General features: G+C 40.3%; 1 protein-coding gene across 1 annotated transcript in view; it reads left to right on the top strand.

Moving 5' to 3' along the window:
* Nucleotides 1-14691, top strand: part of SMAD1 (SMAD family member 1) — a 71837-nt gene that overhangs the window by 51922 nt on the left and 5224 nt on the right. Inside the window, exons 3-5 of the mRNA XM_036423704.2 lie at nucleotides 2148-2405; nucleotides 5321-5437; nucleotides 8833-9054. Coding sequence (XP_036279597.1) covers nucleotides 2148-2405; nucleotides 5321-5437; nucleotides 8833-9054 — 597 coding nt within the window. The remainder of the gene's footprint in view (nucleotides 1-2147; nucleotides 2406-5320; nucleotides 5438-8832; nucleotides 9055-14691) is intronic.

Below are 14691 nucleotides of genomic sequence, written 5' to 3' on the forward strand. Positions count from 1 at the left end.
AGTAGATGACACTTCAGGTGGCTATTGAAAGGTAGAAGGAGGAATTTTTTTTTTAATGACTTGGTTTGGGCAGATTCCATCCCTGTGATTAAAAGAAAATACATGTATTATATTAACAAGGTTTGTTTCTAAGGGGAATCACATTGCTACAGGATGATGTAAAATTTAAGATGCAGCGTATGAGAAACTTTTAACATTTTTCAGCTCATGAATAAGTGATGATCCAAGTGTTAAGAGCACTTTTTTTTTTCCTCCCCACCCTGTACAAATGTTAGAAATTATGGATAAATTCCCTGGAAAGCCCTCAAAAATATACTTAATTCCTAAAGCCTCTAAGTATTGTTTCATTGGGAAAATAAATTCTGAATCCTAACTCCCAGCAACAATAACAGATTTTAAATGTCTTCCTCTCCCCTCCCATGCAGTTTACCAAATGGGTTGTTTTTGTCTTCCTAGCCAAGGCCACGGAGCAGCAGGGATTCCAAGGGCCTTTGTTACTGGGAAGAGCCATCTGGTGACCCTGGCAGGAAGCTAGGCTCTAACCCTGGTGAGGGCTCTGCTCGCCAGCCCTTCCCCTGGACTCTCCTTGCACTGTACAGGCTCTGCTGCTAATTATTAACTCCTTAGTCTCCTCTTACGCAGAGCCTTGAGGCATGGCTTGTTTTCTTTCCTTCTCTACTGGCATAAACAGTTTTGGCCTTAAGTATTCACCTAGCAAAATGTGGATTGTATAAAGTGTCTTTCTTTTTTTTAACCTACCAGGTAGTGAATAGGAAAACTGATAAATGGGTAAATACATGAAGATCCTTAGAGAAAAGATGTTCCTAAGGTACAAGTCATGTATCATAGAACACATTTGGTCAACAACAGATCACGCATATCCTATATACCCTGTTTCCCCGAAAATAAGACAGTGTCTAATATTAATTTTTTCTCCCAAAGTTGCGCTAGGTCTTATTTTCAGGGGATGTTTTATCTTTCCATGCGCTAGGTCTTATTTTCGGGGAAACACGGTAATAAAAGGCTAATAGGCAAATCAGCCAAATGGTGGAACAACTGGTCGTTATGATGCACACTGACTACCAGGGGGCAAACACTCAACACAGGAGCTGCTCCCTAGTGGTCAGTACGGTCCCACAGCAGGGAGCACCGCTCAGCTGGGCTCATGGCTAGTGAGCACAACAGCGGTGTTGGGAGCCTTTACCGCCCCCTGCAGCAGTGCTAAGGATGTCCAACATCCCCCAAGGGCTCCTGGACTGCGAGAGGGCACAGGCTGGCTGAGGGACGCCCTCCCACCCCCACTGAGTGCACTAATTTTGTGCACCAGGCCTCTAGTGTAAGATTATAATGGAGATGAAAACTTCCTGTCATCTAGTGACATCACAGTGGTCGTGATGTGGTAGCAAAATGCATTCCTCACATGTTTGTAATGGCACTGATGTCAACAAACCTACTGGGCTGCCAGTCATATTAATGCACATGCCATTACAGTGTTTCCTGTTATTAAGCGGCATGTGACTATGTGACTAGGAGGACACAACATAAAGTTTGTCCCACAAAATATCCTGTTTTGTCCAATTAACTGTCCACATTGGCATTTGGGTTTATACTGTTCACTGTGTTTATCCTCTCACCTTTATCCACTTTCTTTTGGTTTAAAGTGAGTTGGGCCCATTTAAAACATGTATGGTGAATAATTCATATCATTAATAGGTATTATTAACTCTTAAATGTCAAATCTCATCAGCCAGGGCTATAAAGTGGACTCGTCAGTGATGACATGTGTGTGCTCATAATTGTGCTTTGGTGTTTAGTAAATGAAACAATTGAGAATAGAAGAGCCATAACTTGTTAACCTACGTGGACATATTTTGCAGACTTTCCCTGGGCAATCTGTCACTGCCGCTCATCTTCAGCATGAGTCTCCAGTGATTCTAAAGGGACGGAATTTTATTTATTTTATTTTTTTTACCCGATTTGTTCCCGAGTGAAAAATGGCTTTTCATTTGGATGCTGCTTTTGAGTTGGCAGCAGGGCAGGGTTCAGATAATTTGTTGCGTACAGGTTATGCTGCGACTTTATTGCAATGTTGTTACAGATTTCCATCGTTCTCATTCTTGTCTTTTTCTTCTTTTTTTTCCCCCCAGTTCTTCCTCCGGTGCTGGTCCCAAGACACAGCGAATATAACCCTCAGCACAGCCTCTTAGCTCAGTTCCGCAACTTGGGACAGAATGAGCCTCACATGCCACTCAACGCCACTTTCCCGGATTCTTTCCAGCAACCCAACAGCCACCCGTTCCCTCACTCCCCCAACAGCAGCTACCCCAACTCCCCCGGAAGCAGCAGTAGCACCTACCCTCACTCTCCCACCAGCTCGGACCCAGGAAGCCCTTTCCAGATGCCAGGTAGGTTGGACCGCTGGGGGCTGTTCTGCGGTTAGTTCCCAAGGTGTTACCACGGTGTGGGGAGAAGCTGGGGTGCCTAGAGGGAGAGTGTGTCCGCTCTGGTATGCGGACCTGTGCTCCAGGGCTCAGGACTGGATCGGTTGGAAGAAGACCTTGTAGCTAAGCAATAGGCACATGTCTTGTTTTATTCGCCAAACACAGATGTTTTAATTCTGAAGGGCTTTGAAACAGCTGCATCTTTCTGGGTGTGGCATTGTTGTTAACAGTCTTTGATAAAAGAAAGAGAAAATAGTGTGTTGCACACATTTGCTTTGGGAGAAACACAGCCTTGTTTCATACGTGGAATAAAAACCCCTGCTACAAGTGCAACCTCAGAAAAGATATTTCCTGAGGGATCGCAGTCCCCTTCTTAATTAAATTCATTTAACGGGTGATGTAATCCCAAGAAACATATACTTTAACAACAAAGGAATTGCAACAGATGTACTGGAAACCATCTGCTTGTTTAACCTAGCAAAGACAGAAAGCAATTATCCTCCTTTTTTCAGACTTAACTGATGGTGTAATATTTATCAGAATAAATGATTAATTAGGACATTTTGTTTGTCAAGTTAATAGGTTAATAAGCCAGCACCTCAGAGAACAAAAATGATTACTAACAAATTTCATGCCAGTAGACCTCAAGAAACACGGTCTAAATAAAGATATACTCGGTGTCTGTTTACTTGGCCTCTGTGAACGAGTGGGCAAGCATGTTCATCGGGCCACTGAAATTTTTTTAAAAGTAAATTTGAAATCGACATCAGTGCGGGTATGTCCTCAAAAACTGAAAAGTGTCCACTCTTGATATTGCTCTCTTTAGTTTATGTATCTGTTGCACCCTTTTATTGATATTTTAAGCCTGGTTGCTTGTTTTTCAATCCAAAAATGTTTCAGATGAGGGTGGGAGATTGACTCGTTTAAAAATCAAGCCAGTATTCTCCAGTGGACTTCCTGTCCACTCCCTTTCAGACCCTTTGTGTGTGATGAACCGGATAACGGGGAGGAGATAACTTCGGAAGGCTTTTGAGCAGCGGCAAACCGGGGTGGGCCCAAGGGTGAAAAGCCTGAAGGTGATGACTTGAATGTACACTTCTTTCCCGGCGGCCAGGGGACTAAGGCTCAGGCCCGGGAGGGGAAACATGACGGAGAGGAGGTGGGAGGAGGGACTTGTGGGAATGGTGGGCACCACCGGTGGTATCTGGTCCCTCTCGGTGGTGCTGATGTCATGAGTTGCCCATGGCATTTTCACCTGTGAATGTGAAGAAATGTGTTGTCTTTGGTCTCAGAGGAGGCTCTTTGTCTTCCTTCCTGAGTGGAAGTAAAGCCAAGCCTGTGTTCCAGGTGCAGGGAAGAAGCCGGATTAAAAGAAGCCGGAGAAGGGTGAAAAAGGCAGCCGGATAAGGTCCCCACAGCCCTGTCTTTGTGCTTCGAGCCCTTGCTCGTTAACAGCTGGCCCGGGGGAAGTCACTAGATGCTGTGATTCAATCTTGAACAGTCACTCTTGGAAATCGCTACAGAACTGTGGTGGAGCCCAATTAGTACTTGCGTTTGATGGTTGCCTGAGTGGTCAAGGGGACTTACCTAAGTTAGCGTGCTTCTGTAGGGTGAGACTTCGTTCCTGCTCTGCCCTGCGTGCCCCATGGGCTCATGCAAGACAGGGAGCAACTTGTTTTTTGGGGAAACCATGCTCTTTATTTTATTTAAGAATACAGAACACCTGTGTCAGGGTCTTTGTTTCTGAAGTCAACATTGTTTGCTGCCTCTTATTTGCCAGTTGGCTTTGATTTTCCAGAGGAAACATGTGTGTAAATTCTGAAATAAAAGATAGCTGTGATAAACTGATTTGTTTCCTCTTCCACTATTAGGGATCTTAAAATTAGTGATTATTGAAGAGGGTGGGGAGAAGGTAGTCCTGACAGGTCACCTAAAGTCTTGAGAAAGTAAGTTTAAGTCTGGAAGTTGAGTAATGGAACTCAGTGGTGATTCCTAAGAGCCCACAGGTTTCCTGCAGGAGACCTCGAAGCCCCTTTTGTTGAGAAGTCGTCTGGAGCTTTGAGAGGTTGTCCATCCACTGGTGCGAGGGGAATGCGGCGGTCCTCTCAGCTGGCGTTGTACAATGCTCATCAGATTGTATTACAGTGGCACCATCCCGGGCCGGCAGGCCACTTCTGGAACTGGCACTTAGTGCTTTTCCTCCCCTGGAGTTTTGACTAAACTTGTGTAAGATCACGAGATGGTACCCTGTTTCCCCGAAAATAAGACAGTGTCTTATATTAAATTTTGCTCCCAAAGATGCGCTAGGTCTTATTTTCAGGGGATGTCTTTTTTTTCCATGAAGAAGAATATGGTACACATTTATTGTTAAATGAAAATAAAGGAAATTTAATACCTGTATACGGTACGGTAGTACGGTAGTTGTCAACACAAACCAGACAAATTGTGAATCCTACAGTATCAAGAATTTACTCATTTATTCAATGACAATCATGTCATCATCTCTGGAACATTATTATAACAATCCAATTCCTGAATTTTCTGCTGAATTTCTTGTGACTCCCATTTCTTTCAGAATCAGTGGACCAAATCTCTCATGTTTAGCCTAGGGGGGGCCTTATTTTTGGGGGGATGCCTTATATTTCACTCAGAAGTAGGTCTTATTTTTGGGGAAACATGGGTAGTAATCTTCAGAAAGTGCACAGCAGTCCAGTGTCTGGAGCCTCCAATCTTTGGAAAGGGAGGTGGAAACAGCAACTTAATCTCTCACGCATTTTAGGACAGAAGAGGATATATATATATTTTAAGTGTGTTTATTAAGGATTTAAAATTCGTGTTTTTTGGTTTCTTTTTTTGTTTGTTTGTTTTTTACTTTGTAGCTGATACGCCCCCACCTGCTTACCTGCCTCCTGAAGACCCTATGACCCAGGATGGCTCTCAGCCAATGGACACAAACATGATGGCGCCTTCACTGCCCCCTGAAATCCACAGAGGAGGTAAATGAATTGCCACTGATTCCCTTGTGAGGGTCTCAGGTTTATCTGCCCAAACGTGGCTTTCTCTCACAAAATATAGCTATTTGCCCTAACTGGCTTGGTTCAGTGGATAGAGCGTTGGCCTGTGGACGCAAGGATACCAAGTTTGATTCCAGGCAAGGGCATGGACCTTGGTTGTGGGCACATCCTCAGGAGGAGGTATGCAGGAAGCAGTTTCTCTCTCATTGATGTTTCTAATTCTCTATTCCTCTCCCTTCCTCTCTGTAAAAAATCAATAAAATATATATTTTTTAAAAAGCTATTTGAGGAAGATAAAGCACAATAAGAAGCTCTGTAGAAACAATTCCTTGGGTTACAGATAAGTATTTTCCGTGAAGAACAAACACACTGATTTAACTAATGAAGGCTTACATGTAATTGAGCAATCATCTGTTTAGAGCTTCCATACTTAGTAATTTTGAATTGGTGAAAAAAAAAAGAATATTTTAAAGCAAAGGACAAAGGGGCATTGAGAAATGATGACCATAACAGTACCAAAGTGGAGTTTCCACGGGTGATTTCCAGAGTTGTAAGTTCATGTCACAAGGCTCTGGCGAAGAAGGTTCTTTTGTAGCTAGGGTAGATAGTGATCAACCGCATCTATTTCCCAACCCTCCTCCATGCACAGGGGCAGCTGGCACAAACCGCGCGCTTGTTTCTGGCTTGCTGTTTGCGTCTGTTTCTAACCTCGCTGCTCAGAGGAGTTGAGGCACATGTCTTTCCTGTCCTCGCCCGGAAGAGCTCTGAGCAGAACGAGCGTTCTTTCCCTCTCTGGTAGAGGGCGGGTCTGTGTGCAGCTCTGAGTACTCCTTGGCCATGACGGAGGGGAGGCCATCCTTCCTCTGGGGCTGCAGTGCCAAGTCGAGTGGCTTAAGGGAGCGGGGAGCCCAGGTCAAGGAGTGCTGGGAGAATCTCCGAGCATCAGTAAGTCGTCACAGCCACGCTGTTGAGTCAAGCCGCTTCCACAACTTCTCATGGAGGACACTGCTGCAAGGTGCACTCGGCACATGGCCTGGGCCGTCGAATTTGTGCAGACTTTACACAAATTAAAGTGGAAATGCAGTTCGATGACTAGATTAATTTCTTAGGTCATTCTCATCAACTTTTTTTTAATTAAACTTGAGGACAGCTCACACTTTGTCAGACTTGTTTGTATTTTTTGAAGTTCTTAAAATTTGATGATGAACTCAACCTTTCTTAGATATGCAGTGTGATAAGCTGGAATGTACACCTTTTTTTGTTGGCTCTGATGATCTCCAGAACATCCTCACAGACATATGATGATGGGCCAACAAAGGTTCTGGTTGGAGAAAAAAACTTTTGTCTCACACATCCTTGGGGTTTTTATTTGGGGAACAGGATTGCAGGAAAGGGTGGCATATACAGTTAGGAGCATGCTGACCTGTAAATGTTATTGTTAAGTCTAAAATGTCTGATTTCAGGAAACTGGCCTTTAAGTTGTTTTAAAAGTTTTCCTTTAAATAGCTTTAAACATTTTCCCCATTAGAATAAGTTTATAGTTAATATTTTCATGAGGAAGGAACGTTGGCCTTTTTGTTGTTGTTGTTTAATTTGGGGTGGCTTTCCTAGAGCAGCACACTGCATTCTACAGGTTAATTCAGACTCTTCCTGTTTCATAAATAAAGTTTTATTAGGACACATTGTCTCCATTCATTTCATATTATCTGTTGCCGCTGTTGCACTACTAGGGTACTGTTGAGTAGTTGCCATGGAAATCACCTGGCTACAAAACTTTTCTGGCCTTTTATAGGGAAAAAAAAAATCATCAACCTCCAACCTAGATGAATGTATTTTGAACAACACTGATAGTTGATAAAGCCTTCTGTTAATGATATTGCAGCCCTGTTTAAGATTTAACACTTATAAATCACTAGAATTTTGCTCTTTGAAATATAGCAAATTGACAAGGGATAGTTGCTTAGCAAACAGGGAAGACGGTATATGTTTTTGGCTCACCTGCTTCAGTGTATAAAGCAGTTAATGTTTGTGTGGTTTTCTTTTTTACTAAATTTATTGGGGTGACATTGGTTAATAAAATTATATAGATTTCAAGTATACTGTTGTCTGTCTATGAGTTTTTGTTTGTTTGTTCATTTGCTTATAGTTTTATATTGCACAAGAATGAAGTCATATGGTTCTTAACATTTTTGTCTGATTTATTTTGCTTTAGCATGATATTCTCAAGGTGTATCCATGTTGTCACAGATGGCAGTATTTCTTTTCTGTGGCTGAGTGGTTTCTTAATGATCATTTTCCTTGTTTTCTATACCGAATTCCAAAGTAAAGTGCATTTTAATATTATGGAGGTTGATGTTAAGAACACCGAAGTGCTTGCCTCCAATTCGGATTTTCTTTCCTTTTTTTTTTTTTTTTAAATGATTATATATTCAAGACCATAAACCTCAGAGCATTACGTACTGGCATGCTGGCTATCTATGGTTTGTATTCCTGGAATCTGTAGCGCAGTGGTATAAGAGGTTTTACTACAGAAGGAATTTATCTTTAGAACCTTCTAGTTGCAAATATTTAGAAGCATGTTCTGTTTGGAGATTTGTTAGTCTTAAGAGATTTGACTTAACAAGCTGCATCCTGTCAGTAAAGTTGGGTAATTTCCATTGTTGGCCCATTCTGGGAATGGAGAGACAAAACACACCTGCTCTGCATGACTTAAAGCAAATATAAGGAAGTTAGCATGAAATCTGGATGAGAGAGATATGATTCATTCTGTGCTAGTTGGCCAGCTGGCACGGTTTCTTCCTGAGTTTGAGGACTGGAGCAGAGCTGTAGCTGTGATGATTATTGGCAACTTAACGTGAAGTAAAGGAACTTCTTATCAATAATTAGAAACTGATTTCCATTGCTCCGAAAAATCATCGGCATGCTAAGGCTTGGTTGAAAGTAATTCCTTTTCGTGCCAGCACTTTTGGCATATTTCCCATCCTCTATTGTTCTCTCCCCCCTGTTTTTTTTTCCAGCTCACTTACCACTTGTTGCCTTTCTTTAGATGGCGAGCCAGGGTCTGTAATGGGGGTAATTTCCATTTTGGCATATTACAGAGCATATTGTGAGTATTCCACGCACACTGTGGGTATGCCTGCCTAGCTGGCATTTTGGTTATCCAACAGCAATTAGAGAAAATTATTTTCCAGCGAAAGGACAAAGTTGGACTCAGTGAGGAATACTAAGACATCATAGATACAACCCATGCCCTAAAATTGCAGTTGCTCCTCCATATCTTCATTCCATGGTCCTGAGCCAATGTTACAACACAGTTTCAGTTTTTTGAGAGCCCGGGGCACTCACCTCGGTTGACTATGAGCTTTTCTTTCTCACAGATGTTCAGGCAGTTGCTTATGAGGAGCCAAAACACTGGTGCTCTATTGTCTACTATGAGCTCAATAACCGCGTGGGAGAAGCGTTCCATGCCTCCTCCACCAGTGTGCTGGTGGATGGTTTCACCGACCCTTCCAACAACAAGAACCGTTTCTGCCTTGGGCTGCTCTCCAACGTTAATCGGAATTCCACCATTGAAAACACGAGGCGGCACATTGGAAAAGGTGAGTGTCCACTTTAACCTCTTTTGTCTTTTGTGTTCCTGTCCCCCCAGAGCCGCGTAGTTTTTCCTGTGGCAAAACTAGTGTAGCAACGCCGGGTAATATGTACTTGCTTCGGTTTGTAAATATTTTCCCAGCGCACATTACCAGGAAGTCCACCTTCCAGTCAGCGGTTTCTGGGGCCGACCAACGCATGGTAATTAGTTGTCACTATCAGAAATGGTGATTTGCTGTTCGGGAGCACTGGTCTATCTTGTGTTTTGCTGCAGAATAGGATCGCTGTTAAAAAAAATTACTTACCACCTGAAACGAAATGCAAATTAAAAAGGGTAAACCTAATGTAATATTTCAGACGAATACCGTAACTCACTGAGGAAATGAAAAGAATGAAATAATCCTTAAAAACTTATGAATATGTAGTATCTAGCTATATGTCCTCAGTCTGGGCCAGGTAGGGTAGCGTGATTGTAAGAAAACTCTGAACTGTTTGTAGTAGACTTGATCATTTAGTAGCAGTATGAATAAAACAGTTCTGAAACTTTCAGATCCGATTATAAGATTAATACTGATTGTGTGATATTGAGAGCCTGGGTTTTCACTGGGAAATAAGAGACGTATACGTGTGGAGGATGGCAAAGAAATGGACCCTGTGGAAGTATCAGTGTGAAATCATGATTTTCGTTATGTGTGTATATATGTGTTCATGATGTTTATGATCTCATTTATGTATGTGTGAGTGTGTGCATCTGTACATGCAGATAGTTTTTAACCTGTCTGCTGAAAGTACCAAGAGGCAAAGATACCCAGGAGCAATAAACACATCTAGTGAGACACCTCTTACACCATTTCCTACTAGGAGGAACCAAGGCTCCTTGGAGAAAGGGCTGATTCCAAGGCTGGAACAGACAGGCACCAAGTGAGCCTGGAATATTTTGTTGTGTCAGAAAGTAAAGAAATGCTGATGAAGATGATGGGCGCATGTCACAGGAGCCAACTCTAGGAATAATTGGAGCATCAAAATAACAAGTATAGTAATGAGTTTTAATCCACTGAAAAGCAATAGTAATCCAGAAATCCATGCCAGTAATGAATCAATAAATGAATGGGGAAGGCTGACTGGTAAATGTAGACTGAGTGCTAAGAGTTGGACAGTCACCATTTGGTAGCCATCAGGTAACAATCATCCATAGAGAGAATTTTTAAAATGAAAATCAGGGTATATGTATGGTCTTAAAGTGTTTCCCCACAGACATTCGTTTCAAGGGAGAATAAAGATCAGTGATTACAGAGTGGAGGAATTGGACAACATCTTGACTGGGAAGATCAGAATGATCATCACCAGCCGAAACCGATTTGGCTCAGTGGTAGAGCATCGGTCTGCAGACTGAAAGGTCCCGGATTCGATTCCAGTCAAGGGCATGTATTTAGGTTGCGGGCACATCCCCGGTAGGGATTGTGCAAGAGGCAGCTGGTCGATGTTTCTCTCTCATCGACATTTCTAGCTCTCTCTCTCTCTCTCCCTTCCTCCTCTCTGTGAAATATCAATAAAATATATTTAAAAAAAAACCAAGAAATGATCATCACCAGTGAGAGACAGATGGGTGTCATATACCTCCAGATGTGATACCCTAAGAAGGAAACCTCACCTATGCAAAGTTCCAGCTGAGACTGCAAATCTGCTTCTAATAATCAGGAAATGTCAGACAAATCCCACATAAGGAACATCCTGTTAAAAGGGTGAGGAGGGTCTGTATTCTCCCAAAATATCAATGTCAAAAGACAAAGGTGTGAGAATGGTCCAAATTAAAAGAGGTTAAAGGGACGCACGATAGCTCAGTGTTATAACCTGACCCTGGATGTGATCCTGTACCATCCAGGGAAAACATATTATAAAGGACATTGTGGGGATCAGCAGACAAAATTAGAATATGAGTGGTAGATTAAAGTAGTGTATCAGTGTTAAATGTGCTGGCATTGCTAACGTAGTGTGCCTGTGTAGGAGAATATCCCTAGGCTGGGGAAATGCACACTTAGGTATTTAGGTGTAAAGGGCCATGATGAAATAAATGGCTCAGGAAGAAATTTTATTGACACACACATCTCTCTCTCTCTCTCTCTCTCCCCCCCGAGTTTTCTCTCCTCTATACACTCCCTCTCTCTCTCTCTCTCTCTCTCTCTCTCTCTCTCTCTCTCTCTCTCTCTCTCTCTCTCTCTCTCTCTCTCTTTTTCTCACACACACACACACACATACACACGATACAGCAAAAGTAGGTTTACCTTGGTAATACAATTAAATACAACAATAATTAAAAAAACAATAATATAAGAATAAACTTTTACTCATAACTGTAAACTTACTTTTTGCCTTACTCTGTGTATAAATATCGATCTAAAACAGTCCTATGCTAGAAAACATATATTTATGTATGTATATGTATGTATATATGCATGTATTTATGAGTAGGTATATAAAGAAGAATAGAATGGAGGGACATACAGATGATAAAGCATGTGGAGTAAATTGTCACAATAGATAAATCTGGATGATGACTATATGGCTGTTCTTTGATCTGTTTGTTGTTTTTTTTTAATTTTTTTTATTTTCGTACATTTGAAATTATTTCCAAAGTAAAAGTTTTTTTAAATGATCTATGAAATTTAGAACAGTGGATAAAACTAAAAGGTTATTTAATAGATGCTTAAAAGACATTTGAGATAAAGTTTAACATTCAGTCCAAAACAAAACAAAAAAAAAGGCAACAACTCTCAAAGCAGGAATTGATATGTAGTTCCTTAAGGGATAAGATACCCTAAGCTACACATGTAATGATGAAATGCTAGAACTTAGCATACAAATTCCTTTCTATGGTCTGTAAACCTCTAAGATTATAGATAAACACAAACACAATTTAGCATACATTTGTGTTAGAGGGACATAGTTTTCATTATGTTGTAAAGTTGGCCATTGCCCCAAAGTAGTAAAAAGCCATTGAACTCTGGGACATTCCTATTAAAAATTAGGAAGAAGATGAGAATTCTGGGAATGCTGTTATTTAAAATTGTTCCAGATGCCTTGACTATTGTGGAATTACAGATCATGGCAATAAGCCAAAATGATCATTATTTGCAGATGATATGATTAATTAATTGATTGCTGATATTCTTAGGATTTGGGGGGATAAATTCTTGAAGTAAATTAGGAGGTCATAAACTCGATATACTTTGCTAAATTACATTCCAGGAAGCTTTTATTAATATCCACTTGAACCATAAGTTAATGAGTGCCTTTCCTCCTTTGTCCGTACGTATGTCAGTATTACTTATGGTCATTGTGTCAATTCAAATGATATGATTGTTTATCTAGAAACTTCCAAGTTTCTAAGCATATAAAGCAAAATCTGTTTTTAGAAATTATATGTCAGTTTCCTTTAATCTGACAATAATTAGTTAAAAAATACATTAGAGGGTGAAATGACATTTCCAATAGCAACAGAAAACACACATTTTTTGGAATAATCTTAACCAGCAATATATGAGATTTATGTTAAGAAAATCAAATGTTATTGCAAGAGAAAGAAAATTTGAACAAATAAGTAGGCATTCTGTGTTCCTTAAAGAAAATGCCTAATATTATGAAAATATTTTGAGGATATTCATTCTTCCTAATTTAATTTATACTTTAAAACAATCTATGTCAGAATCACAATGTAATGTTTTTTGAAAGTTGGAAAATATTTTCTGAATATTATAAATATGTGAAAATAGATAATTTTCTTTTTTTAGTGGAAGAGTAAAGAAAATATACTTGATATTAGGGTTAATAAAACATTATGAAACTACAATTAAATCAGTATGTAGACAAAACAGTGGAATAAATTAAACTCAGACTACACAGTATTTTAAAATTTAATGTATGTTAAGTTCATCAGAGTATTCTTCTAATGGGCCTGCACTAACAATGCTAACTTTGGGGTGAGGCTGGAGGGAGAAACTCTGACCTCATTCCATATATGCAAATAGATTAATGCGCTGAACTTTTTTTTTTTTTTTTTTTTAAAGACAGACTATGAAAAAGTTAGGAGAAAATATATTTGATCAGAGAGAGAGAAATTTTCTAAGCATATAAAGCAACAGAAAAGACCACAAGAGGTTTGACTACTTAAAGACTTCAAACTTCCATGGGTTAAAAAATAAATAAACATAGACAAAATTAAAAGGCAAAGGACTAATGGGGAAACAATTAAGTTGTATGTGCAGTTCATAACAAATAAAAATACTAGAGCCCTGGCAGGATAAATAGATGAGAAATATGAACAGTAAATTCATAAGAGAAACACAAGTGGCTAATAAACATATGAAATCATCATATCAGCGTCACGTGTAAATTAAAACAATATTGTTTTTCAGTTCTTAATTAGGGAAGTTTTGTTTTTGTTTTAAACTCGGACATTCCTGCCACGGGTGAGACGAGAAAGGTCCCATACACTGCGGGTGAGCAAGGTGTAAATTGATGGAAGCATTCTGGAAACTCATTTGGCACAGTGAATCCAAAGTTTTCAATCAAATGATTTAACTTCTAGGATTCTCTCCTAAGGATATTATAAAAACGATCCAGAGACATTTATCATAGCATTCTTATAATAGCAGAAAATCAGTGTGAACACAATGGTCCAGTAATGGGAGAATCATGAAATGATTGTATCCCTACAGTCATCTAGATACTTCATGTCTGCAAAGGAAGTTTAATGAGCCTAAAACCCTCATACAGTGTGTCACACGATCCTTGTGTCTGGATCACTAAAGAAATGAAACTATTGTCTGCTTTATATTTTGTCTTTCTAAATTTTCTAAAATTAATATTTGTCACTTTTATAATTAAGGGGAAAAAAGAAAAGAAAAAACAACAACAAACCCACGGAAAACCCACTTAAATTTTTTCTGCATCAGACAGAAAAATGGGCTTTTGCTCCAGCCGCTATTGAATTGTTGCAAGAAGTCTTAGCCGTTGTGTGCACATGTACACACAACACACAATAATTTCCGTGAGATGGCAGTTTTAGCATTGACTAAACCATGCAAGAGTTACCTGCAAGGCAGCTAGATCACTTAAAACCACCTGGGATGGGACTCTGTTCTCTGGGTGGCCGGTCATCGTCTCCCTAACCCGTGTGGGGCTTCGTCAGATGATTTTCCCCCCCTTTCCTTTTTTTTCCGAGGCTGGGTAAGATCAATGTCCTACACTCCTGGCACTCTGGATCTCACAGGAAAAGGTTTGGAGCAGATGGTAATTCAGTGAGATCAGATTCCACACAGTTTGGATTGTTTTTCTAGTGTGTGTGTGTTTTTTTCCAGGATCTTACATCTTACAGCTCTCAGCCATACTTCCTCCACCTGTGGCTTCCTAGTTCTTTTATGTCTCCATCCTCCCTTCTCCTACCCTCAACATTTTCAAACCGTTCAGCTGCAAAACAAATGCTAACAAGCTGGTGTGGTGAATCTGTGCAGGATCCCATAATAAAGTCCAGCTTTATTGTGCTATATTTTTAAAGCAGGGTTGTGCTTTCAATCCATGGCCAAACAGGGCATTAAACACTAGAATGAAATCGCTGCACCCTGCTACTGAGTTTTAAGAGACTATGT

This window comes from Pipistrellus kuhlii, unplaced genomic scaffold (genome assembly GCF_014108245.1).
Source record: "Pipistrellus kuhlii isolate mPipKuh1 unplaced genomic scaffold, mPipKuh1.p scaffold_m20_p_8, whole genome shotgun sequence".
In the NCBI taxonomy this organism is placed as follows: Eukaryota; Metazoa; Chordata; class Mammalia; order Chiroptera; family Vespertilionidae; genus Pipistrellus; species Pipistrellus kuhlii.